The sequence below is a fragment of the Falco naumanni genome, chromosome 12 (genome assembly GCF_017639655.2).
Source record: "Falco naumanni isolate bFalNau1 chromosome 12, bFalNau1.pat, whole genome shotgun sequence".
NCBI classification, from domain to species: domain Eukaryota; kingdom Metazoa; phylum Chordata; class Aves; order Falconiformes; family Falconidae; genus Falco; species Falco naumanni.
This window is the reverse complement of record NC_054065.1, coordinates 1,139,800-1,165,525: the sequence shown is the minus strand read 5'-3', so window position 1 is coordinate 1,165,525 and position 25,726 is coordinate 1,139,800. Positions and strand designations below refer to the sequence as shown.

The 25,726-nt window shown below is 50.6% G+C and overlaps 1 protein-coding gene across 1 annotated transcript in view; it reads right to left on the bottom strand.

Moving 5' to 3' along the window:
- PAX1 (paired box 1) overlaps positions 1 to 24,870 on the bottom strand; it is a 36,202-nt gene extending 11,332 nt beyond the window's left edge. Inside the window, exon 1 of the mRNA XM_040612214.1 lies at positions 24,841 to 24,870. Coding sequence (XP_040468148.1) covers positions 24,841 to 24,870 — 30 coding nt within the window. The remainder of the gene's footprint in view (positions 1 to 24,840) is intronic.
- Positions 24,871 to 25,726: the final 856 nt, after the last annotated feature.

Genomic DNA, 25,726 nt, shown 5'->3' with positions numbered 1-25,726 from the left:
GATCCTTGATAAACACCATCTAGTTCTTGCGTAAAACACCGCTGGCCTGAGGACAGTGCAGATCTGAAATGATTGCCATTGCTTAAATACAGAGCAGCGGACAGATCCACCCTTTCTTTTAACTGGCAGTATCGTTATTTTCTTCTCCTTTTCTGCCCGTAAACCATTTCAGATCACTTGTAAGTCACTGCCTGTGGATTTGAAATCTCTTGTAACGCCCTGAGAAGCACATAGGCAGTGGAAGGGTGTTTTAGCTACCGTCGGAATCCGCCTGCCTCCCATCAGCTACAGGGGTGCACGGCTGAAGGCCATCACCTTAGCCTATCAGGTACTGAAATTTTAAAAATACAAAGCAATTTGAGAACAGCATTAAACAGGTCTGACGGCTAACGGCAGGCGGAGGTCCTGCTGGAGGGGGCTGCGCGGACTGCCTGTAGCAGGATGGGGGCTGCCTGCTCCGGCTGGCCGTGCCTCGAAGGAGGGGGCGAGCCAAAGCCTTTTCCTTGCAAGGGCTTGGTACTGCTAAAAAGACATCTGTCAGGCGTATGCGAGGGCGGCCGGCTCGCAGGAACGGCTGCATTAAACGGCAGGGTTGCTATTGAAATTCAGTTCGGCTGCCTGGGGATGGACGGGGCTGCAGTGCCCCAGCTCCTCACTGCAGGCACGGGGGCTGCAGCCGTGGGGGTCTCCAGCCGTGGGGGTCTCCGAGGAGAGGAGTCTTGGGGAAATGCCACTGCATCGCAGCATTGCGTCGGAGGAGTTTGGGGAGGATGGAAGCAAGCAAGCATCCTTTAAAAAGCAGGTATGAAACCCTACTTCTGCACAGAACAGCACTGCTCTCCCCACGCTCACGCAGCGCCTCACACTGCTGCCCACAGGGGCAAAAAAACCCCGAGACCAGCAGCCAAGCATCTCTTTTCCTGGCTTTGTTCGGGCTGAGATTCAAATCGCTGTGGAAGCCGTGGTCCGGCGTGCAGCATCATCGCAGGGGCTCTTGCAGGTGCTACACCATTGGCAGGCAGTGCGTTCGGGTCCCTGGGGTACATGGCAGCGCTTGTGCTGCTGCCATGCGTAAGGAAACAAAGTCTTGCACCACAGCCACGCTGGCTGCAGGCCAAGGGGCAGACAGCCACGTCCTTTGGTGTTATTACAGCCTTCACGGGAGAACCAAGAGCAAAGGTGTCACTGAGCTTTTCAGTTTCCTCAGTTTTCCAAGCCCATTGCAAAAAAGGCACCTTTCAGCTTCTGCATTCAGGTCTGTTCCTTCCATCCTATCTTTATGGTGCTGAAGGCATCGCCCGCGCAGCCCCCTGCACTCTTCCCAGGGCGAGAATCAACAGCCATCCCTCACCTGCAGATGCTCATCCCAGCCCCAGCTCCATGCGGTGCAGAGCACCAACAGTCCTTGTGACTTTGGTGGGAGCCGTAGGTGCTGAGAGACGGACGGTGCTTTCTCAGATGACGTCCTTGCCTCCTGCCTGGCCAGCTGCCCTTGAGACCACTGCAGTCAGCAACTGTCTCTGTTCACATTGGTATTTCATTGGTCCTACAGTGTGCTGAAAGAGAAACAACAACAAAAAAAACCTCAAACCAAACCCCAGCCTCCAAATATTTTCCTTTAGATTAAGGTCTTGCTTAATGTTAAGCCCATATGGAAGTCTTTGCCTGAGTGTAAATCTTTGCAAGATCAGCTTATTAGCTTATGCCCAACTTCGCAAACAAATGCCGCACGTGCTTGCCGACAGAAGGGATGAAGGGCTGCTAAACCTATTCCTTTGTTTTCTTATTGAAATGGTTTTCTCATGACCATAATGAAGTGGGAAGGCCGCACATTTGGTAGAGAAACGGATGTTAAGTTGTGCTGGTGGAAAAACACATTGCATAGGCTGAAATAGCATCGGGTCAGCTTGTTGCATTTGGCATCGTGCATACGGAGAACGGCTGCAAGCTGAACGGCGTGCATGCGGCCCCGAGGGAAGAATGGGGAATCTCCTCCTCCTGGAAAATATTTCAGATGAGGTTTGAATGTCTTTACGCTTAAGCCAGCCAGGCATGGACTCGATGGCATGGATCCATCTGGCACATCACTCCCCGGCTCTCGGAGATGGTCCTGCATCCGTTGTGTGTGGGATCTTCTCATCCCTAGGGAGTCCTGGAGAAGGACGATGGGGGATAAAGGAGGGGACATATATCGGGGTGACCTAAGCCAAGTGATCTGGGAGAAAGGAATAACCTGCCCTGCCTTTCAGACAGCCACGGGCTCCATGAGCCTGAAGACGAGGCCTCACCTGAGGCCAGGCTCTCCCCCTGGTGCGAGGGTCTGTTGCCAGCTGAAGGGCAGCTGATGCCAATGCCATCTGGGACAGCCTCAGGGGGCAACCCTGGCCCCTGCCTGGTGTCTCACCCACTGCGAAGACGTGCCTGCCAGGCCATGGCTGGCAGCTGTGGTGAAAGAAGGGACCTTCCCCATCAGTTTGCCTCATGCATTTTGCTCAGTGTCTGCCTTGGCCTTAAGGGTGGTGAAGGATGCAACAGGTTAAATTTTATGGTGCTGGGCTATGATTATAATGTATCTTCTGCAGCTCTTTACAAGCTAGTGCCACACTTCATAGATCTTCACAAGGGCACTGTAAGAGGTATGTGTCCAGTGTGTTGTTCCAGCCAGCCAAGAGCTGTGCTTCACAGCGTTGCACCAAAGCGTTTCACAGAGTTCAGAGCCATTTAGTGGCAGGTAAACTCTTTTCAGGGATCATTTCACAGCAGAAACTTGTATCAATATGAAAATGCACTGAAGTAGCAAGGCAAGAGTGAGGTGAGCAGCAGAGAACATTATAGCCATCATAAAGACTCTGAATAATCATCGCAAAACTCTATTTATTTCTCCCTGTATGTGGCACGGGAGATATAAAATGGGATTTACAGCACGTAGGGCTGTAAAGAGCTGCTTTGTCTGTTCTAGCTGGCTCCTTCGGCCCCAGAGCACCTCTCTGGGGACCGCTCCGCTGATGCTCCCTTTGCCTCTCATTCCTGCCTGCATGCACTGGCAGCGTGCTCCTCGCACAAGGCCCTTAAGATTAAAGATGCGGGGGAAGAAAAACGCACCTTACCTTCATTGCCCTGGAAACCGAGCAAGGATGAAGAACGGGTGTTGTGAGTAGCAGCCTGCCTTGCATGAAGGCATAACCTTTCTTCTTCCTCCTCCTCCTCTTGTGGGCAGAGCAACTAAACCCTGCAGTTCACCCCACAGAGCTGCAGGGCTGATGCATTCACAGCCCTGTAGTATTTGCTTCACGCATCCCTAATTAAATATTGCCAGCTCCTGGAGCTGATTTTCCACATTCTCCCTCCTGGCTGCCTGGCCACAGTGATGCACCACGACCTGGGCACAAAGCTCTCCAGGGCAGCAGGATTTTCCTCAAGGCTTCATCTCAGCCAGGAGCTCTCCATGGGGCCCCTTGGTGCAGCTCCAACACCAAAACCATGGCACAGCCAGAGGGGTGAGCTGCAGGTGGTGGGAGGGAAACCCAGACCCTCTGGCAGGAGGAAGGACCATCCCCTTTGCTCCGAGGGACACGCTGCACATCACAGGTCCTGGCCAGGCAAAGGTGGGGCTGGGGGTGCAGCCGTGGTGCTTTTCCCCTGCCATGGAAAAGAGGGGAGGCCTGTGACGCAGGTGGAAATGCTGCTGTGGGGGAACTACTTCAAATGCCACTGGCAACAGCTGGAGCCCAGTATTAGAAGACGATCCTGTGTCAGACACTTTCCCACCCCTCCTGCTGAAGCTAGTGTTTGCCCTGGGTTGCTATCAGCTTTACGCCCTGCTCCCTTAATAAAGGCACCCACAGACAGCGATGGGTGCTGCTCAGCATTGGTACCAAATGGGGTCATGCTTGGATGTGAATTCTTTTGCAATGGAAGAGATTGCTCAGTTCCCCTTGTCTCCCTGAATCTACAGGGCTGGCAAGAGATGATGAAAATAAGACCCATTTTGCTCAAAGGACAAAACACTTTAGAAATAAATAAATATTTTGGGTTTTTTTTTTGTTGGGTGTAGATGTTGAGTAGATGTTGAGTAGAAATGTTTTGAGATGCAAAAGATGGTTTTCTGACTGTGTTGTCTTGACAGAGGAGATAAGAGAAAATGACCAGTCCTTTATGGCTGGAAAAGTTTTCATTTCAGGGAAAAGACAAAATATTTCTTTTTGATCTCTCTGGTTTGGGTTTGATGGGAGGTGCTCTGATAATTTGCTTTCAAAGAGGGAAAAAACCTCCTAGCATATTTCATTTCATATTTTTCCTTGAAAACAGGCACAACACTCTGCAGTAAGCTCTTGTAAAAAATACATTCATGGCACAGTCTGCAGCTGTGAGGGCATATGGAGTGGGAGAAGAGCTGCTGAATAGCGTGACAGTGTTTTCACAGCCACTTCTTCAACTCAGGACCTCACTTTCAATCGTGTCCTGAGACATTCTGTCTCCTCCTGGCCCGTCTTCAGCTCAGCCTCCGTGTTCGTCCCTGCCAGGCAGAGCCCAGGCCAGACCTGGTTTCATGGGGCATGTTGGGCTATAGTTAATACAGATGCCATTTGAAAGCAGAAGCTGTGTGAGACTGGTTGCGGCAAGATAAAAGATGCATAGCCCCCTGCCCCCAAAACAGGCATAAAAAGACACTTTCTTGTTCTACAGCAAGCTCTGGGACAGAGAGACTTGCTGCTTTTTTTTTTTTGCATAACACACCAATGGGTTTAAACTACGTAGATTTGTCTAATCCTATGAGCATTGGTGGGCAGTGGGGAGCTGGGAGGTGGAAGCAAACCTGGCCAGGAGCTGGTTGGGACTGCCCAGTAATGTCATCGTGCAGGAAGGCAGGCACCTACCAGGGAGCCTGAGCAGACCTGGCAGCTCCTTCTTTCGGTTGAACCCGCTCCCATTGTATCAGCTCCTAAAGACGTTAGATAACAAATGAAACATGTTGTACGGTATGCGGCTGCTGCTGCTGCTTCCTGGTAGTTTTCCTGGAGCAGTGGCGAGGGCTGGAACAAGAACATCTGCACCGCTGGCTGCCATTGTCAGGATGGGGACCACGGACTGCAAACAACCAGTGGCTCCTTTCTGGAATTCCCCCTCTAAATCAAACGCTGCTCTGGTAGGGAAAGCGTACAGATTATTTGAGTTATCGTGTGTGATCGGACATATGCAATGCCAGAAGCAGCAGCGGTATAGCCGTTTGCTGTTGTGAATCTAACCTGAGCAGCTCTGCTCTCAATGTCATGTTTATTTGTGCAGTATGTACAGTCCTGTCTTCTGGTACAAACTTTATTTCCCTCCACCTCTGTCTGTTCCTCCTTCTCCAGAAAGGATCTAGTGGGGGTTGGCAGTGCCCCAGTCTCACCGCCCCCATCGCCATCAGGACCGACAGCCGCTGTCTCGGGGGGGCAAAGCCAGCCCCAGCCCCCATGACGTCCACCAAGTGCCAAATCCTGCCCTCTCCTCTGCACCCTGGGGAAATACAGCACTGCCATCGCAGAGTGGGACCCTCCCTCAGCCCAGGACTGGGGAAGCAAGATCCTCGTGGACAGCTGGGCTAGTAATTTGGATAAAATGTGAATGAAACAATGTAAGAGGAAAATGGAAGTACAATTTGTAAAGGCTGCACACAAACAATGCTTCCTGCTATTAATTCAAAGGCATCAATAGCTGAGTGCTTTCAGGGCACAGTATCTATTCTGTTTTCCATTTATATGCTAGAATTGTGGTAGATGTCAGGAGAATTTAATACACATGATGTAGGCATATGAATAAGCTGGATCCTTTTCTGGGAACAAGTATTCATAAGTCTCCATGTGGTTCCACATCTACAAAGACATGGGTATTTATTTCATGAGATCTGGGCTCCATTTCAGGCAAGAAAAATCCCACTAAAGCCAATGGGGAATCTTTCTGTTCACGTCAATGGATCTCAGAGCCCCGATCCAGGAATGCACTTAAAACACATGCTTAACTTTAAAGCCAGGCTTAAGTCTCACTAAAGTCCATTAGATGTAAGCGTATGCTTTTGCTGAAAGATGAGGAATTTAAACAAGCATTTATGCGCTTACCTGAATCAGAGCTTGGCTCACGCTCAGAGCAGAGTGAAGCTGAGGCTCGTAAAAGAAGTGCTACAGAAATAGCACACATTTGAAGTTTTACGGGTCCAGGTTGTCGGTCTGCGTTATCCGGCCGGCGTGAGGGAACGGCTTTCTCGCAGACGAGGGCAGGGCTCCGGTCCCAGCACTGTCTGGGGTAGCGCTGCCGATTTGCACGCCAGCAGCAAGCCCCTGGGCACACGGCCTCGGCTTGTGGGGATGCTGCCCTCTCCTCTCCACCATCACTGCCCCTCCCCCGGGGGAGCTCAGTGGGTGATTTTCAGCACTCCCACCACAGCTCTGCTCTCTTGCTTTCGGGGTTTGTTTGTGTCTTCTTCATCAGAAAAAGGCTATTTGTCCACATAGGTGCACTTTCCCCTGCAAAATGATGGGGGTGGGGTGGGGTGGTGTGGGGGAAAAAGCCCTGCTGAGCCACAGCTGGGTATGGGCTCATGCCTTCCCACTGCTTCAGGGATCAAGCACCTCTGTCCTCCCCCAGCAAACACCCGGGTGTCCCAGCTTTGCTCCTTGCTGGTATAAAAGCACCACTTCCCCCAAAACAATCCTTCCTCCAAAGCAGACGAGTGGGCTGGGAAGCCCTAGCAGGTGCCTCAGCCCCACCCCAGGGAAACCTGGACCAGGTTATTGCTCCCGCCTCCACGCACATGATTTATTTCTGCGTGAGCAAATGCAAGTGCTGTAGGCATCCCTCCCCTAGGTACAAGCCGCTGCCAACCGGGTTGCAGGGAACGGGTGCATTATTGCTTACAAATAACACTGGCAGGTTAAAAACTTAGTCTCCAGCTCAGGTAGGGAGAGGGGATGATTCCCTGGGGTGGCTACAAGGTGGGACAGCAGGACTGAGAGAGCACAGAGCAGGAAATCCTCTGGAGAGACGGACATCACCTCTTCCACTTCTGCCATGTATTTATTTTCCCTCTCCCAAGCCCTCACTCTGGCTTTTAGCAACCCGCAGCTGAATGAGTGACCTCCACTGGGCTCTGAGATTCAACATCTGCAGCGATTAATCTCCCCAGGATTAAGTTCCTCTGATTTAAAACAACAGATAATGGCTAATAAGGGGAAACTTCCCTATCATAAACACTGCTTTGGCATTTACCATTTGAAATAATTTATATTCTCTGGTCTAGTGGGTTTGTATCACCAGACTTAATGACTGTTTCTGTTTAATTTTCAGATGCTTAATTGCAGTAGAACACTTCAACACCATTAAATTAAAACAAGCTACCAGCTTTTCCTTGCCTATGCTGCTGGCCTGGCTCCAAGTGACATTTAAAGCGATCTCAGATGTTTTATTCCTGCCACACAGGCTGCTTGCTTATGAACAAAAAGTGCGTGTGCACGTCAGGGCGGGGGTACCTAAAGCCACTAACACAGCAGCATTAAAACCAGCTCCCGGGCAGGAGGGCATTGGGATGGGGCTTGGGAGCCACAACCACTCTCTCTCCCCTGAAGCAGACCTGGCCATGCCAAGGGCTGTACCGCTGCCAGGTGATGGGTTTGGGGGCACAGGATGACCCCAAAATGGGAGCAGACCCCAGAGAAGAGCCACCAGCCCCCAACTTCAGCAGACCCCCCTCTCGGGCCCAGCACAAGCTCTGCTGGGGCTTCACTGGAAAAAGGTTCCACTCATGGGCTTTATCTTGGGCAATTTCACATCTTTGAGCAAATTTTCCAATGTGGAAGTACTTTGGGTATCAGGTACCTATTAAAAAGTAGTAAGAGGGAAATGGAGTTCCTCTATAAGTTAATATTCTTCGGTAATGGATGTTTAGAGTTAGTATGTGTCTTTACAACATCATTCATAGGGGTATTGTTTGCTTCTGACAGTTTTTCTTTTAAGATTAATGTGCTTATGAAAACCTTGTGCACCGCTCTATGAGGCAAGCTTGAAATCCATCAGCAATACCATCGCCATGACACAATGCTGGGAGAGCAAAGCAAATGACAAACAGAATCTGGTTTTTCAGAGACCAGTGTGTGTTGAAGAGAAATGATCTGAAGCGAAATTTGGCCTCTCTCCAGCCACCCTTCCTGTTCTGCTGTTGGCACTACCAGAGAAGAGGGAGAGAGTAAAAATACATGCGAGGGAGTGGAAGAAAACAAAACTAATTAGGGGAAAAAAATAACTCAAACCTGCTAGTGTTTGGTCTCTTTTTAGCAAACAAGCATATGGAAAATTCATATAAAGTTTAAAGACTATTTCAGCCAAACATGCTTGTTATACATATAAATAATTTCATCAGAGATCAGCGGAAACAATGCAATTAGAGGCGAGTTGCATTTAGCATGTTGGGATTGCATCCAGTTGACGTGCATCCTTGTGAAAATTCAAACATCATGGACCAGACCCTGAGCTACTCCCAACTGCCAAAGCTGTGTTGATTTTTTTTTTTTTACTGTTTCCTCACCCGACCCTGATTAGATGAGACAAGGGCCTGGCCTCCCTGCTGCAGGAGGCAAACCAGCATGCAGCACTAACACACTGGGTTAAGCAGTACATGCTGTGGTTGGATGAAGGGGAGCCCAGAGCCTGCCAGGAGGTGTGAAACCATCACTGGGAGGTGATGGTGGGACTCAGCCTGCCTTGACAAGGAACCGCAGGAAGAGGGGATGCTCATGTGCTGCCCTCCCCGTGCCCTTCCCTCCTCTGTGGGTCCCCCCCAGACCAGTAAGAGGCTTTGCAGAAAATAGGGTAAAAATGCATGATGCCGGAGGAAAAAAGAAAGTTAAGTGTTGCTCTTACTTACACAAAGGTGGCTTTTATTCATACCTGTGTCCTGGTCATCTGTAAGAAGGAGAAAACAGTTCCAGACAGCCCCTCCACTCACCCCACCCAAGGGTGGGAGAGACCAAAAAAAGCCTGAAAACAGCATTTGTGCCAGGTTATCTGATTCCAGTGCAGGGATGAAAGCAGGAACAGCCTGGATTCAGTTTCTCACACTCCTGTTTTGATCATCATCTCAAGAGGAGACACCATGCCCCACTTTTCTTTCTATTACAGCTATCTGAAAAATATCTCTTAAAATTAATTTCAGTCTCCCAAGTTCTTTAGCAGAGCAATGTGCAAACACAGGAGGCACAGACCTGGTCCTTTGCACCTCCTTGCAGTGAATCTGCTTTCCTGATGAAGACTTGTGATGCCGTCTTTAATGCAGCCTCTAATAAACCTTGAAGAGATTCATTTTCCTCAGAAAGCCCAGTGGTTGAAATCACCTCCCCACCTCCTCTGGGAACCTGAGCCACACTTTTAGCTTTCCAAAGGAAAGAGAACAGGACATCCATCATCTTTTTGACCCACGTTGCTCAGTGCCCCCTCCCCCCCCGCCCTTTGCCATTTGCTGACAAACATCAACAGCAGCCTCAAAAATATTATTTTTCTACCAACAAGATGCAGGGACCAGGGGAGACACCAAGCTGTGCCCCTGTCCCAAGGAAGGGACTCCCCTGAGCAGCCACGAGCACATAGAAAAAGGCCCCAGAACTGCTTCTTATCACACTGTCTGCAGCGATTTTCATCAGACCTGGCTCAGACAGCATCCTGAGGTGGGTGCTTTCTGCAGCCCCACCGAGGAGGCAGCTCCATGCCAAAGAGCGTTGCCAGCAAGCTGGCCAGCGAAAGAGAGGAAACGGGCAGAGAACCAGAAGCCCTGAATCATGAGTGAGTGTCTCAGGGTAATTTCAAAGGGGGGGAGACCAAAAAAACCGAACCAAACAAACAACCAGCCAGAAAGAACAGAAGTCTCCTGACAGGAAAAACTCCCTTTCTGCCAGCCCATTTCATTTCTCCATGGTCAGCTGCTGCCACCTTACACAGCACAAACACCACTGTCTCTTATTTAGGATGCTTGAGTCCTGAAATACAGTTTGGTGAAGCCACAATGCCCTTTTTCCTGGAACGGTTTCCAAGGTGGATCAGTTGCATGAGGGCTTTGGCTTCTGTTCTTCACCAGCTGCTCCATCACCATCATCACTTCTGGGGTGGATGTTTGCAAAGCTGGGCTGGTGCAGGCAGCAGGAGTACGATGAGACGAGAGCCACCACATCCACACCTCCAGTTTCTCCTGGAAAATAACAGCAAGCAAATACCTGTTTGGTAGGAAAGGGACTCCTGAAGTGGATATCTTTCACCTCTTTGTGACTTCTTCCACAAATACATTGTCCTTCAACACCTTTTTGTTGACAAAATTTCTGTCAATATAGCCTGAACTTCAAACTTGATACCATCTCCATATCAAGAGGAACCGGTTGCACCAGAAATGCTGTTGTAAGAGAAGTCTGTCTGGAAATCCAGCCTCCTGCCTCCAGCCCCATACTGGGGGCTGGCATGCGGTTTGCTTTGTGGACAGGCATTTTGTCACTGCATACATGCTCAGATTCACCCAGCCTAGGTGCAGGGTGGCCAAGGCTCTCAGAAGCAGCGGGTGGTGTTGGGCTGCTCCGTGAGGGTATTTCTAACATGAAATGCCTTTAAAGCACCCTTTTGCTTCGACAGAGCAGAGCACAGAGAACAAGCCCATGGCTTTGAAAATCCTGCTGCCCCGGAGGTGCTTTGCAGGATCCCCGATGCTCAACCCACTGACAGCCCCCGTAGCCTTCATTTCAAAAAGCAAAAGCCAGCAGCAAGTTCAAGAGTGTTCACGTGAAGGAGGCAGCAGAAAGCTTATCCAGGGAAGAGCAGCCTTCAGTACACGGAACATGGCAGTACACTAAAAAACAAGCTCTAATGTGCTACTTGAGAGTATTCTGGCACAAAAATACCAGTACACTGCAGCGCCTTCATTCCTTGGACAGACCTGGGTAGTTTTAAGGGAGCCACAACCCCGACAGAAGCTTGGGAAAGCCACGGCTGACAGCAGTTACATGCTGCACGTCTGAAGTCTTGCACAGCCAGTGCACATCGTGGCCACACACCCACAGGGAAAGGCTTTTGTCCAGCAAAGTGTGTGTCTCTGCTGGACCCCAGCCTATTTAGTCCAGGGGAAACCTTGCAGACCTCCTAATGGCAAGCTCAGAGTGAACTAGCCATAAATTGGTGCCCAGAGCCAAGAAAGAATTTTATGAACTGGCAGACCCCAGTTTTCCCATCAAGATTGCCCAGGAACCATCTCCAAGGAGCCACAGGTGCTGCTTTCGTCCCACCTGAATTTTGGCACAGTAATCTCAGAGGCAGAGCACGCACCGATCACAGTGGCTGAGCACCACGTGAGCCCTTGAGGGATGGGAGCAATGCCGACGGAAAAGTCCACATGGGCAGAAAAAAACGTTCATTTCTTTAAACCCTCACTCACTCAAAAGGTTGCTATATATATAATTTACATTAAAGGTTTTTTCTTTTTGGCAATGTTATTGGATTTAAGGGGAAATGGAAAAGCAGAGATGAAGGAGGTACCTTTATCTTATCAGCCATCATTTTTAGAAACTTCAAGGTCTGAAATTTGAAAATGGAGATAAAGTTCAGCAGGGTTCCTTTGGTAAAAACTAGAAACATTTACAGATTGTCAGCACTACCCCCAGCATGTGCATTTTCAGCAAAGCTTTACATTTTTTAAATATACAGGAAAAAGCAACTTTTCTCAAAAAATAATTTCTCATATGGAAAAGAGCTTGGGCATCTTTTTTTTGTTTGGGGGAGGGTCCTTGGGATGGTTACCAGCTCTGCAAGCCGGGTCACCTCTGAGCACATTCCCCCGGAACAGGTCAGGGAGCACCAGCCGGTTGTCAGACGCCCCCGGGAAGCTGCTGAGGGGGGAAGGAGCCCGGAGAGCCGAGGCGAGGGAAGCGGTGGGCACCCGGCCCGGCTCCCTCTAGTGCCGCGCCCCAGGCGGTGCCGGCCGGGCGCTGGGTATCAGGGATGCTCTGGTCTGGCATCTCGGACCAGGAAAAAACTTCCTTCGGGTGGAGAACAAGCAGGGCTCACCCAAGGCACGTGCAGGCGCAGTTGCTATCCCTGGCTGGTGACCTGCTCCATCCCTCAAAACACCGTTTCATTAATCTGCTTGCAAGAAGATCAGATGTCCCATGCTGTGGTTTAACCTGGCAACCCCGAGAAGCGACGGGCAGCTTGCCTCTTGTCTATCACATAGTCCCTGCTGTGATCTTTCTGTGGCGGTTCCAAGAAAGTGTTAAAATCCATAGGAAATCAGAGGTTCAAGCCCCGGGATACATACCTTATTATATACCTGTGTACTTGACAACACACACAGAAGTACTACGTATCAAATATTTGCCCAGGTAATTTGATTCAGTTCACTTGCAAAGAGGAACTGAAATAAGAAGGGTTCATGTGCACAGTCAAAATGAACTGCAACCAGCACCTGCACCGGAAAAAAAGCAGCTCTGCTGATTTACAAGACACAAACCAAATCAAAACAAGTGGCTTTGATCTGCTCTGCACGCAACATCTTTGGTCCCATCAATGTCCCCTGCAAGGGAGAATTTTACCGCCACCAAGGCTATCGTTTTGGAGGAAGGGACGGTGTCAGATACTAAAGCATGAGCCCTTGAGACCGGGTAGAGTGTTTGTACAGCACAACATAGACTCCCCCAGACCCTAAATCCCCTTCCCAGCAAGAGGCAGCCTCAGCCCACTGTGCCCCAGCTGATGCTCACGCATCAAGGGCTGCCCAAAGCCCAGAGCTCCTGGAACACACAGAGCTGTCTGTTACTGGGTCAGGCTCCCTGCACAGCACCATCCCTGCCCTCTTCCTGCACATCACTGCTTTCCAGAACAGGAGCCGGTCACAGGTTGAAGCGAGGGATGCCACACTGAAATGGAGAGGTTGCCATCACCCGCTCCAAAAAGTGCTCCTGATCTCTCTCACTGAGCCTGGGTGCCATCTGCACACAGGGGCAGAAAAGCTCGTGGGCAGAAGGCAAAGCCACGACGAGGAATGATGCGCATCAGCAGAGCTCCTCGCATGACAGAGCGGAGCAGAGATAAACACAGCTACGTGTGATGGGGGGGGGGGGGGGGGGGGGGGAAGATGGCACACAGACACACAAGAGGGGGATGCCGAAGTCTCCCCAGAGCATGTGAGGGTGGGGAATGTGGGTGCACCTGTGGGTCCTGGGCCCTGCGATGGCGCTTTGCTGCTGGCGATGCCCAGCAGCGCCGTGCAGCGTCGCCGCGCGCCGGGAGATGGCAACCTTCATCTTCCTCTCCCTCGCCGGGCCTGCTACCCAGGCAAGCAGGGAATAAAGCTGTTACACTCAACAGCCTCGCAGATAAGTCCTGCTTAGGGAAACACCTCTTAAACATTTTTAAATGAATGGGGATTTATTTTTGTATTTAAAGCAATAACATGTATTTGCCCTGCAGTACATTATCTCCCTCTATATTCTCAAATAAACTACAGAAATTTAGAGCGTCTCTGTTATCTGTTTGCTATCTGTAGTAGGATTAGGGGCGTCATGAACTAAGCTTTGAATCAACATTGTTTTATTGGTTCATGTCACTGAAGGCTGGTTACGACCGAGCTAAATAAGACATCAAGCCTCCCCCCCTCCCTCCTGCAGCCTGGGCTGAAGCACCAAGGATGCTTGCACAGGCAGCCACAGCTCCTCTTTTTGGAGAGGTGAGAGAAGAAAGGGGATTGCACCGCAGTTTCCAGCATTGCCTCTCTTCCCTGGGGGCCAAAAAAGCAGATGCTGTTTCCCCTCCCAGGAAAGGAGAAGGGGATGGCCACAGTGTGCTTGCAACTGCCACGGCCAGGCTCAAAAAGCTTTAGTTTAGTCACTGCTTCTCTATCACATTTCTAGAAATAGACTTAAATTAAAATTTTAAGGAAAAAAACCAACAACCTGGGAATCTGCACCCTGCCTTTCAGGTCCCCCATCACACTGGGTCCTGCTCCTCTAGAAGATGGACAGGGATGCATTGCAGACATAACTACTCTGCAAGTAAATGCTCAAACCACAGCAAAACAGGAGGGCCTAGGGATGGGGGGCTGTGACCTCTGGAGATCTCTGACCTTTGGCAGCCATCAGGACCAGCAGGCGTGGGTCTGCCAAAGCCCAGGGCCACGTGGCAAGCTGGTCTCCTCAACCCCACTCAGGTTTATGATGGTGAAAGGCTCATCCCTGGGGAGGCACCAGCCCTGACCTACCTTCAGCAAGCACAACTCATAGGCAGGTTCCTTTTCTCCAGGTAACAAAGTCATGTTTTGTTTTAAGTAACCGTTTCTAACCGCCCAGAAATGGGGAGATGGCCCAAAAAGGGCAGCCAGGTCTGAGGCCAGGATGAACATCTCTGGCATCGCACCTCTGCTGGTGCCACACAGACCTCACGGTCTGGCAGCATGGAGGGGATAAAGCGGTGTGGTTGCTTTATTCAGCCCTGTTAGAGCAGCAGGGAGGCTTGGCTGCCTCTCCCAGCTCTCTGAGGAGGAAAGAAATACGGAGATTTGACCTTCCATAATTATAAAGCAAAAGCACAAGTTTCTAAAAAAAAGAAACAGCATCTCTATCACGGACCCCCAAACTCCCCCCTCAACAGCCCTCAGCTGGACTGCCAGCCGGTGCCACTTCCTATGATGCTCTAAAAGAAATCTGATTTACAGCTCTGGTGGACACAACCCACCTTTGCACATGAGAAAACCTGGTGGTGTGCTTGGCACCATTTTTTACTTTTCAGTTCCATTTTTCCTAGTTGCTGCCAGAGCTGATGGGTGGAGTGCAGTGGGAATAGGAACCAAGGACATCTGAGGAAGGAAAATGAGTGGATCAAGAATGGAAAGAGGGAAAAAAGAACATGGAAGGAGACATGCCCAACTCCCCCAGTAACCTGGCAGAGTAGCTGTTGTTTTGGTGCAGATTCCAGCTGGAGGTGCCCTTCCTCCCTCCTGTGCCACACTGGCCCAATGTTCAGGTCCAAAGAGGACAACTGATGCTTCACTCACAGCACAGCACCCACCTTGGTGAGACCCCAGCTCCCCCCTGCCTGTCCCCATGCCCAGATGGGTCAGCCCCTCACCTTCCCCACGCTCAAGCCCCAGGAGGAGTTCAGTAACCCATTGCCTTGCAGCCAGAGCATCTCCTTTCCAGCAGAACAAGACTTGTGGTGGTTGCAAGCATAAGTTGCGCCTTCCTTACCTGGCTGGGGAAAGGGGACACATTCCCAAAACCCCAGTTCCAAACATGTTGGTGTAACTCACTGATTCTCCTTCCTACTTTTTTTTTATCATTATTACTATTGTATGAATGCCATTCTGTCACCCCGTAAGCCACCTGCAGAACAAAGTCGATTGAGGGGTGACAAGCACGCAGGAGCCCAGCAGCGTTACTGGTTGGGTATTTGTGCTCAGCACACCACGCTGGATAGAGCAGCGGGTTCTGCTTCGTGCTAAATAACCTTTGGTTCTGTGCATATAAGAAAGGCAGCTGGGCCGTTTCCTCAATAAGATGTCCTTACTTAGTTTTTCTATTACTGTTATCAGAGAGGATCAAAACAGACAGATGCATTTACTGTTTTCCATCAAAAGATAATAAAAAGAAACAGTTTATAAAATCAGATTATATGAAAAATTGCCTAATGAATATAATTTCTAAACCCATTGCTGAATAATGATGTATTCAAGAGTTGTCATCGAATGATGAAAGAAACCTAATATGAAAGATTTTCTCTATGAAGAATGACTACAGATGAATTGCACAGAGATACAATCCTCTGATAAAGGACAATAAGAGCCTCTAGAACACTTAATAATAGACTACTCAGGATGAATTGAGTATTGCAATAAAAGCCCATAAATTAAAAAGTTTCAAAATGATTTCTGATAAAAGACATGCCAAGGTGAAATAAAAAAAATCCTTGAAATCAACAGATACTGGCTACAGCACATTAGGTAATATAAAATGCACTCTATAAACTCAAAATAATTGATTTTTAAGGAGAATGCTATCTCAACTTATATACAGCAAGCTTTTCCTTGGAAAATCTTTTATGTAAATCACATCAGGGTACGAATGTGTGCGTGTCACCTGCCCAGGGGGGTTCAGCCGGTCCCACGGGTGGGAGTGGGTGCATGTCTGCTGTGCTGCTGAGCCCCCAGCCTGTGCTGGCACCGAGCTGGGAGCACTGGGGCTGGGCGAAGAAGAGCCCAAGGGTGAAGGTTAGATCTGCAGACAAGGAGAACATGGTTTAGGCATCCACCAGCCCCTTCTCAGCCCAGCTCCCAGCTCCCTGCTCCCCCCCACCACCCCCCCCAGCTCTAATCTGCCCTCAGACCACTCAAACCCATTAGGCTTGATAAGCTTTTAGCGTTAAAGAGCTTCCCTAAAGCTTTCCAGGACCACCTCAGGCATCAGCTGGGCAGGTGGGCATGGCAGGGCTCCCTCAGCAGTGCTGGGATGCTCTCAGATCACGGTGTGCCCCAGCACCGGGGAAAAGCCAAATGCAACCACATCCGTGTCCCCTCCACCAGTGATGGACCCTCCTGGTTGTGACAGCCAGTGCCAGGCAAGGAGGCAAAGCCAGGCGCCCACACTCTTCAGTCTCGAAGGCAAAGAAAAGCCAGAGAACCCTTCCCCTGGCTATCTCCTGCCGGGCTGGTGGGCTGACCCCTGTATCTCCTGGTGGGCTGACCCCTGCCCAACAGTCTGGAGGCACCCAGCTGCAGCCTGACTCACACCACATGCCCAGAGCCAGTGGGCCTGTCAGGGGGAAGGTAGAAAATGGTTTTACGATCTTGACCATGGTTGGTAACGCAGATGGCTGTACTTAAAATAGCCCTGCTCACTCACTGTTGCGCAGGGAACCAAGATGATTTATTATAAGCTGTGCCAGCATATATTATTCATGTTGGAAGCAAGGAAAGGTCTTTGATATGTATCTGAAAAAGCTTCAAATCCATAAAAGAGATAAACTTGCATGAATAGTGTCACCCAGAGTAGAGATGAAACTCTCAGACACATCTTCATATCACATAATGCGGTGTAGGACTACTATACTTATACAATCTGTGCATTAATTTCACTTAGAAGAGAAGTTCATTACCATATCTCTACAGAGGGAGAGCTGACCCAGCCGGGGCTTTTCAGGTGCATTATTAAGGCTTTGTTTGCTTTTGATGCACGCCACAGCTCGTGTCAGTGTGCACACCCTGGTAGCCTCGCTTAGTGCAAACTTCCCTGTCAAACCCACCGGTCTGGGCTCAACATGACATCAATCCACCCCAAACCCCACATCACTTAGGCAGTGAGTGAGGGAATGACAGAATCTGTCAAGGACCTCCTTGCTCTAGACTCAGTCGTTACGTCCCCACAGGTCTCCTGCCAGCGCTGGGATTAGGCTGTGACTAATTACGGCTTTATTTCCTTTAATAGAGAGACACCCAAGTGTTCAGCACAATTGTGGCAGAAAACAATAATCATAAAGTCTCCCACTAAATGTCTGCAATTAGAGCATTCACTATTAATAGCGCTAATTAACCTCGCACACAGAGCAGCTGCCGGAGCGGGTGCAGGGAGAGGTGACTCTGGGGTGTTCGCCTGGCGGCAGCAGCGCCCAACAGAGATGCCCAAAGCACCCTGCTGCCGGGCAGGATCAGCCCTGCCACAGGGGCAATGGCAGCGCCCACCCCAGGCTGCACCAACAATAAAGCTGGTGAGAGGGAGAAGGTGGATTTTGGTGCTGATTATGGCTGGGTGATTTTGCCATCACTGGTTGCACAGGGAAAATGATCTTTTGCCCATGACCATTTGATTAAAAGCAATTATTTGTGGAACCAAGCTCAGGCCTGCAATACCTGAAAAACGGGCTGGAGTCCTTACGGAAACCAAGCCCCAAAGGGAGCAGAGCAGTGCATCTCCCTCCAGCACACACCCCCATCAGACACCCGACATCTTCAACTCTCCCTTCCTAGCTTTGCTCTTGTTCAATTTTGGTTTGCTTGGTTGTTGATTTGCTGTTTGTTGGGGTTTTATTTCTCTCAAATTATTTCTATTTTTAACTTTCTAAACTCCAGGAAAATCCTTTAACTTTCCTGTAGGCTCTCCAGTTCTCACAGCTCATTCCCAGAGTATACAACACAATAAAAAGAAGACAAACAAAAGTCAGGGAGACCAAGAGCCCAAGCATCACCCTCAGTAAAGCAGCCATTGTGCTTCGAACCAGAGCACAACCCTGTTTCATCTGGCAGCCAGGGTCGGAATTAGAGAAGGAAACGTTTTCTAGTTTTTCCTGTCTCCAGAAGAACCTATTTTTATGTCACCTCGTTACTGCTCCTACACAAAACTGCTACCAAACCCCACCACGCTGAGTTGTAGGCAGGCAGCACAACAACACTGAAAGGAAATGAGAGCCTGTAACTGTAATGTTTTCATCCCAAACTTTCTGCCCTTGCTTGTGCTACCAGCCTTAATTCACTCACAGCACACAGCCACAGAATTTGCTCCAGCCAAATGCTCTTAATCCAGGGGTGCCTGAGACACAGATAGCCCCACGCCCCCAGCCCACGGGGCAAGGCATGCCATTAACAGTGCTGGGCACAGATCTCAGCTTACCAGCCTGCACCAACTACAGCACTACATCCATTCCACCACCACCACCCACCACCCCTGATGCACTGGAAGAGGGGCTGCCATGGCCCTCTGCCTTCAGACTAGTCTCGGAGCCATTTCTGGGAGAATTTCAGTCCCTTTCAGCTTGGCTTTCTTAGACAGAATATTCATATTTTCCCAGCTGTGCCTTATTTTAAAGCCCTTTCTCTCTTCCTTCCTTTTTGACAGAAAATGTGATGCTTTTGTTCCCATTCTTTCTCTGGCCCTGATCCTGTGAAAAAAAATAAATGCCACAGCATCTGAAGTGGCCGCACAGTGGGTAAAATCCTGGCTCCCTTGAAATGGAGAGTAAAACACCCATTCATTCCCCTCCGCCGTGGCGCTCACCCCGTGACTTCAATGGGACAAACTCACAGGGCATAAAGTTGTTTGTTGTCCCTTAAATGGCTCCATTGTCTATTGTTGGGGCTCTTTCCTGAGCTCTAAATCTTCCTTTAGCTCTGCTTTCTGCCTGTCCGAGGGCCCGAAGAGGAGAAGCATCCTCCATGCACAGCAAGCGCCTTCACAGGGCCCTGCCGCTGCTCCGAGCGGGAGGATATTTGTCCTCCTAAATACGTTTTCTGCCCCTTCTGTGAGGACTGTATAAAGGTCTCCCTCCTTTTATTGATGGGTTTGTCGCAGCAATAATGAGCAACATCATTTTTTAACTCAGGAAGAATAAGGAGCTGGTTTCAGCTGCAGGCTGGGTGAGCCCCCACCTGCCCGTGGCCCCCCAGCCCCATGCACCCACAGAGCAAGGCTGGAGGCAGCGGGGCACCGCTCTGCTCCTCGGCCCCAAAACGGGCAGCGCTGAGCTTTGCCATGCCAAATCCTTGTGGCTGGAAGGGGCTAAGGAGAAAGGGCTTTTTCTAAGAATATGTGTAGCTGTACACATTAGGCACGGTTCCTCTCTAGAGCCTCGTACCTGCTGGAGTCAGAGATAAAACGCCCCTGTCCTTCAGAAATCAGCTTGCTTTTGGCACTTTTGAGTACTGCAGGAAGAGGGAAATAAAAGTATCTTGTATCAGCTGCGATGATCCGGGCAGGCCTTTCTGGGAAACGCCTGAATCTGCCTCATTGCGAGGGACCGGGGAGCCTGGGAGAGCTGTTCCCAGGCCAGCTGCTGGGAGCAGGGAGGAAAGGGATCCGCAGCTCGTGCCCAGCACCGCACGCTCTGTCTCTCCGCTGAATGACATTTGTCTGTGCTCAGAAGGTATTTGGAGAGGATTCAGGGTGAGGGTTTCTTTTTTTTTTTCCTTCTAAAATCCCCATTGTTGGGTCGCTGCAGCTGCCGCAGCTGCCGGGGCGGAGATGCGGGGACCTGCCACACGGTGTCACCGCAGATCGCCGCATCCCGGCCCGCCCGGCCTCCGGCCCAGCCCCACTCGCCCGGAGCCCCGGGGACACCCGTCGCTGGGTGCAAAAGGGCTTTGCTTCGTTTCCCCGCTCCCCGAGAGCCTCCCGGCCCCACCAGCCATGCCCCCCCCCCCCCCCCCCCCCCCCCCCCGCGGTCCCTTCGGCTTTGCTCCACCTGCGCTGAAAACCCCGGGGTCCCCACAGACGCCCTTTGCCGGTGTCTGGAGGCAGATGCTTCTGGCACCTTCCCCGTGCCCGGTCCTGCCCCGGGCAGTGCCCTGCCCCGTGGAGCACCAGAATGGAAACGTAAGGGACCGGCACAGCTGTCCCCAGCACCTCTTTTCAGCCCCAGCAGCAACATGGACAGGGGACAGACGGCCCCAAAACCAGGCAGCAGGCACTTAGCAAGGCACAGATAACCCCTGCCAGGATTGCCTCCTCTCTGGTGGTGTTTCCCCCGTCCCCCTTTCCTTTTTTCTGCCCACTTCTTTCTATCCATTCCTCCTCCTCCATACTTTGGCCACCCAGCACGCCCAGACCCCCCCCCAGCCCTGGCCTGCCCTCCGGGCACCAAAGGCTCCTGAGCATGGTGACAGGGCCCACCCAGCACAGCAAGGGCTGTTTATTTGCTGGGCAGTCTTACTTAAGCATTTATATTTTAATTCCTGGGTATTTACATTTTAAGCTGGCTGGTCAGTTACATGATTGAGCTAGTGTAATGGTCCTACACTGGCATGGTGAGCACCAAAGACATAGCTCTCTGTTCGTATCATTACTGGTTTGCTCCAGGGCTGTGTGGAAATACAGCTTTGAAATATAACTTCCCAGTATTTATCCTTACCAACCCCGCACTGGGAAACTGTAAGAGATACAACCAAATGGACAGAACTTTCCAAGGAAAGTGTTGCTTTATACACTGGCTTTATACTGGCACCACCAAGGCAGCATTAAGAGAAAAAGTCAAATGGTATGATGATACTTCTTTTCTAGTCAGAAGAGGCTACACAGCTGGCAACATGGGTTTCGGTGGATGTTTTCCTTAAATGAGACTGGCAGCAGCCCACAGGAACGCTCCCCCAGTGCCAACGTCTGAAAATGCACCCCCAGCCTGAGCCCAGCTGTGTGCCAGGACGTCAGCGTGGCAGCATCCTGCAGTCCAGCACTGAGGTGGGTCACACTCACCGCCGAGCACTGGGAACATCCATCCCAGCCAAGGAGACACTCCTCACACCAACAAGGGATTTTGCCTTGGCAGGGAGAAAGGGCTCCTCCTGGCTCGGTAACCTGCACCACGACTGAGCCCACTCCAAGGCCAGTCCCGCACTCCCCTGACCTGCAGAAGCCAGCAGAGCTCTTCCCAGTGTGCCAGGGAGGCTGAGCACTGACACAGGCAAGCACCTGGAGCGCCTCTGCTTTCACACCACTCCAGCCTCATCCCTCGCCAGACACCTAATCCTGCACCTGCCTCCGGTGAGCAGCGCAAGCCAGGTCCCCTCCTTCCGTGCTCCTCTGCTGCTGGGGGGATGTTCAGGGGATCCCAGGGCAGCCAGTGCTGGGCTGCACCTGCAGCCCCTGCTGCCTTTGCTCAGCCAGCACTTGCCACAGCCAGACTCTGGCTGCCTTTCCTGTCCCACTTGTCCAAACAATGGAAAACCCTGAAAAATCAGGAGCTTTGCTTCAAACATAACACAGTTTCTAAAATGCAGTAGATTTCTCTGTGCTCATCCTCAGGTGTCTGTGCCCTCTGAATGCACCTGCTTCAATTTTTCCACTACAAACAGAAAAGCCGGCGATTTTCCTCCCTCTTTAAACCAGAGCAGAGAACACACAAGAATCTAACAGCAAGAACCCAACAAATGAGGCTCTCTAAAAGTAGGTGTGTATTCTGGGGGTTGTAATAAGAGGGATCAATAAGCCCCAAGTATGATTTTATGGCCTTCTGGAATATGTATGAAACTGGTTGAGCTGGGGCATCCAAACAGACACTTTGTGACCATGGAAAGACAAGTACTGAGAACAGTATTACAGACTAAGTGAAGGCAATTTTGGCCAGAACTGCACCACTCCCAGCCCAGTAAGATCCCAGTTCATACCCAAATTCCCAAGGACTGACATATACAAAAGCCATTAGAGCAAACATAGTGACAAATGGCAATCAGCAACATAACCCTACACTCTGCTACAATGAAGCAGCACACATTTACACCAGATAGAGGTGTTTTGTGAACTTTTAGAAGTTTGGAATCTTCCTTCCACACAAAATTCTCTTTCCCTGCCTTCTCCTGCACTCTGGTCTTTTCTGGAGTCTGGTATTGGCCAAAACACTTTTCCTGCAAAAGGGTCCCGAACTTCTCCATGGAGGAGTGAGATGCTGAGTTCTCAGCCCACTCTTCATCTGCTGGGAGAGATCAGGGCACTAAAGGCACTGAAAGAGTGCTGGGCACAGTGTGCCGTATTGCATCAGACTCCATCAGCTGTTCCCCTGTACCACTGCTGTCCTGCCCAGCCTTTGGGGAGCTCTGTTATGGACCCAGACCCCTCAGACGACACCAAACAGAGACAGGCTGTGGCAGGATCCCCCTCCTGCCTGCAGTAGCACACTGATGGCTCCAAGCTCAGGCAGGTGACTCTGCTCTCCTGCCTTAGCAGCCGGGGTGGGAGGGCACGCGCCATGCGGGGCCCAGGGTGGGCAGCAGCCCTGTGCTGCCGAGGGCTCCCCACCTAAGGGCAGAGGGAAAGCTGACCAGCTGGCTTTGAAACATTCCTGAGAAACTGAAAGGAAGAGGTCTGTATATCTCTCCAGAACAAAGAGCAGATGTTTTGCAGAAAACACTCTCTTACAACAACAAAAAGCCATACGTTTTTTGGTCAGAAAGTTCTTGCCACCCAAAAATTCAGTGGGCTAAACTGGAATTTTCACCTTGGGGAAGACAAGCAGTCAGGATGGTGTGAAATGCTGTGAAGGGAGACAAGTGGAAAACGAGGCTAAGCCACAGCAGAATAATCTTTTGGTCTATCCACTGGGACTCTCTTCTTTCCGACGCCAGCATAAACATACTTCACATAATGCTATTCTCAGCCAGAAGATTATCGGTGCACTCGCGCAGGCATAAAGAGGAGGTCTGCGCCACAATGAGACACCTAGAACAAACAGCACGCTGAACCCTAACCCCACCAGCGATTGTTGAGCGCAGGTCAGCACCGCTGCCATGGCACTGCTTCAACACACAAGTTACGGCTCTGCCTTACTACTGAGCCAGCCAGCATGAAAGCATTTACACCGACGAGCATGAAAACTAGCTGCACCCGTGCAAGGCAGGCTGGTACCAGTGTGATAAGAGTTATGTTATTGTGGCCATTTCAGTGCACCCCAAAAATAGTGCTTTCTAAATCAAAATCGTTATAACACTACAAAAGCAACATCCAGAACATAGACTCATTTATAGGGGGCAAGAACTAAACCAAAGTGCACTGCCTTTGCCTCGCAGAAAGCTATTGAGCTCCTGGAATTAAACCCAAACAATCTCCCAGACAGTAAAACAGTATCTTCAGTTATTAGGGAAGGATATAGCTTTATAAGGCTATATTGCATGGCAGGGCACTGGGGCTAGAAGACGTCCAGAGCTGACGACAGGAGATGCATGCCACCTTCAACAGACCCTGTGTAGCTACTTACAGCGCAGTTATGGGTGTAGTAGAGAGAAAAAATTAAATGTGAAGTAATTAACAGGCAGAAGGACGACTATAAGTTTCCTCCTGATTAAACTGGGGGTTCATGGTCAGATGCCATCCATCCTCTCCCTCCCAACCCCAGCCCACATCTGAGCCCCCCACTGCCCAACACCCCCCCCCTCCCCACCGCCTCCACAGCAGCGGGGACTTACAGGGAATGTGTCAAAGCACATTTCAGAGTAATATGGCTGGAGAGCCGCATTCAGATCAGCGTGTTGTAATGTGTCTGGCAACATTATATTCTGATCCAGCTCTTCACGTAACCTTCAATTTATTTCTAAGCCCCTGTGTTTATTTAACCGAATCTGTCTTCCGTCGTTTGGAGCAGTAGCACTCAACCTTTAAACAGCCCAAGAGCCACTTCAGCCTCGAACAGATGCAGAGAGCTCCTGAGTCAGGGAGTCACAAAAGAGCCGGCGCATTGTGCCGCGGGCGCTGAGGTGCACCAAGCCCCATATTATTCATTGTGCTGGCATCGGCACCTCAGCAGAGGTTGCGAACCACGCCGGCTTTGCTGGGTGCTTGGGAAGGGAGTGGGTGTTTCAAGGCTGGGCAGTGTCGGTGGAGCAGCACGCAGGGGCTGGCGTGGGCTCCAGCACTGTGGGAGCCAGGCAGGGAGGTGCAGGACCTCTGCAGCTGGAGGGCTGTAAGACTGGGGCTTCAGTGCAGTGCCGTGCATGTCTCCCACAGCTCTGGAGAGCCAGCCTTCGGTCTTTCGGCATGCTAACCCATCCTCCACAGTTATAGCTCCAGTCCCACCAAGGTCTGTGCACGGATGCCCATCAGCAGAGCTGCCAGTCCCAGTTTGCCAGCACCAACCCACAGGCAGCTTTTGTAGAGGTGAGTCACGGTATCACCATCTCCCTCTAACAGTGGAGATCACTGCTCGCTCTATTTGTGAGCATCGTTGCTTGCATCCTTGCGATACATTCGCCTCAAGAAAGGCCCCCTTTCCCCATGCCTTTCCTTCTGCTACCCAATACTTCCCAGCTATAAGAGAAACCCAAGTCACACACCAGACTGGCGCCAGGTGGGAGCAGCCCCGAGCACAATGCCACAGCCTCACCGATTCCCTGACATCCAGCAGCTCCCCCATCCCGCCGAGGTGGCTGGCACTGCCCCAGCCCACCCACAGCCACCCCCTCGGCAGCATCAGTGCCGGGCCAGATCCATCAGGGTTTTGGTTGCTTGCTGCCACACTCCCTGAGACTGCAGACTCACCAAGAGGTCCCAAAAAGCTGGGATCCCTCCCCCAGTGCTTTCCAAAGCCAGGGGGTCTGGGCAGTGGGGTCAACCCTTCCTTTGGAAGGGGCTGGGGAGGGGACAGGGAAACTTCAACTGTGACAAAGCCATCTGCCCGTGCCTACACACTTGCCACCCAGAGGTAAAAAAAGAACCAATGATTTCCTATTGCTTTCTCTTCCAATTCACCAGTCTTGCGCTGGCTTTGGGTTCACCACGTATCATTTAGAAATCTAACACAATTTACAGGAAAAATCCTTGGCTTGCTTTTCTGTGTACTGTTCCCAAGCATAATGAAAATGTTAAAATGCTAAGTCACTTGACACCTGCCACCCCAGTAATGCACTTGCTTTACTTTTTTTGTGGTTACAAGAGTTAGTGAATATATTTAAAGCTCTTCAATTCACTTAAGTTGAGAAAGACATGCTGCATATTCAATGAAATGCCACAGTTGTGACATGTTCCATATCCTCCGCTGTGTTAAGTCTCTTCATTTATTCTTTTACAGACAGTCACAGAATTTATTCTGTTATGAATAAAATTATCTCTGATGTCCTTCAGAAAATAATGTAGGGCTTTTGAGTAAATGCAGGAAGTTCAAGGAAAATATTCCAGGTATCCAGGACATGAAGAACAAGCCATTGAACCTCTTTCATTGAGCTGTCATCTCTTCCTCCAGCTTGCACGCTGCACCCCTGGCTCCAGACAGC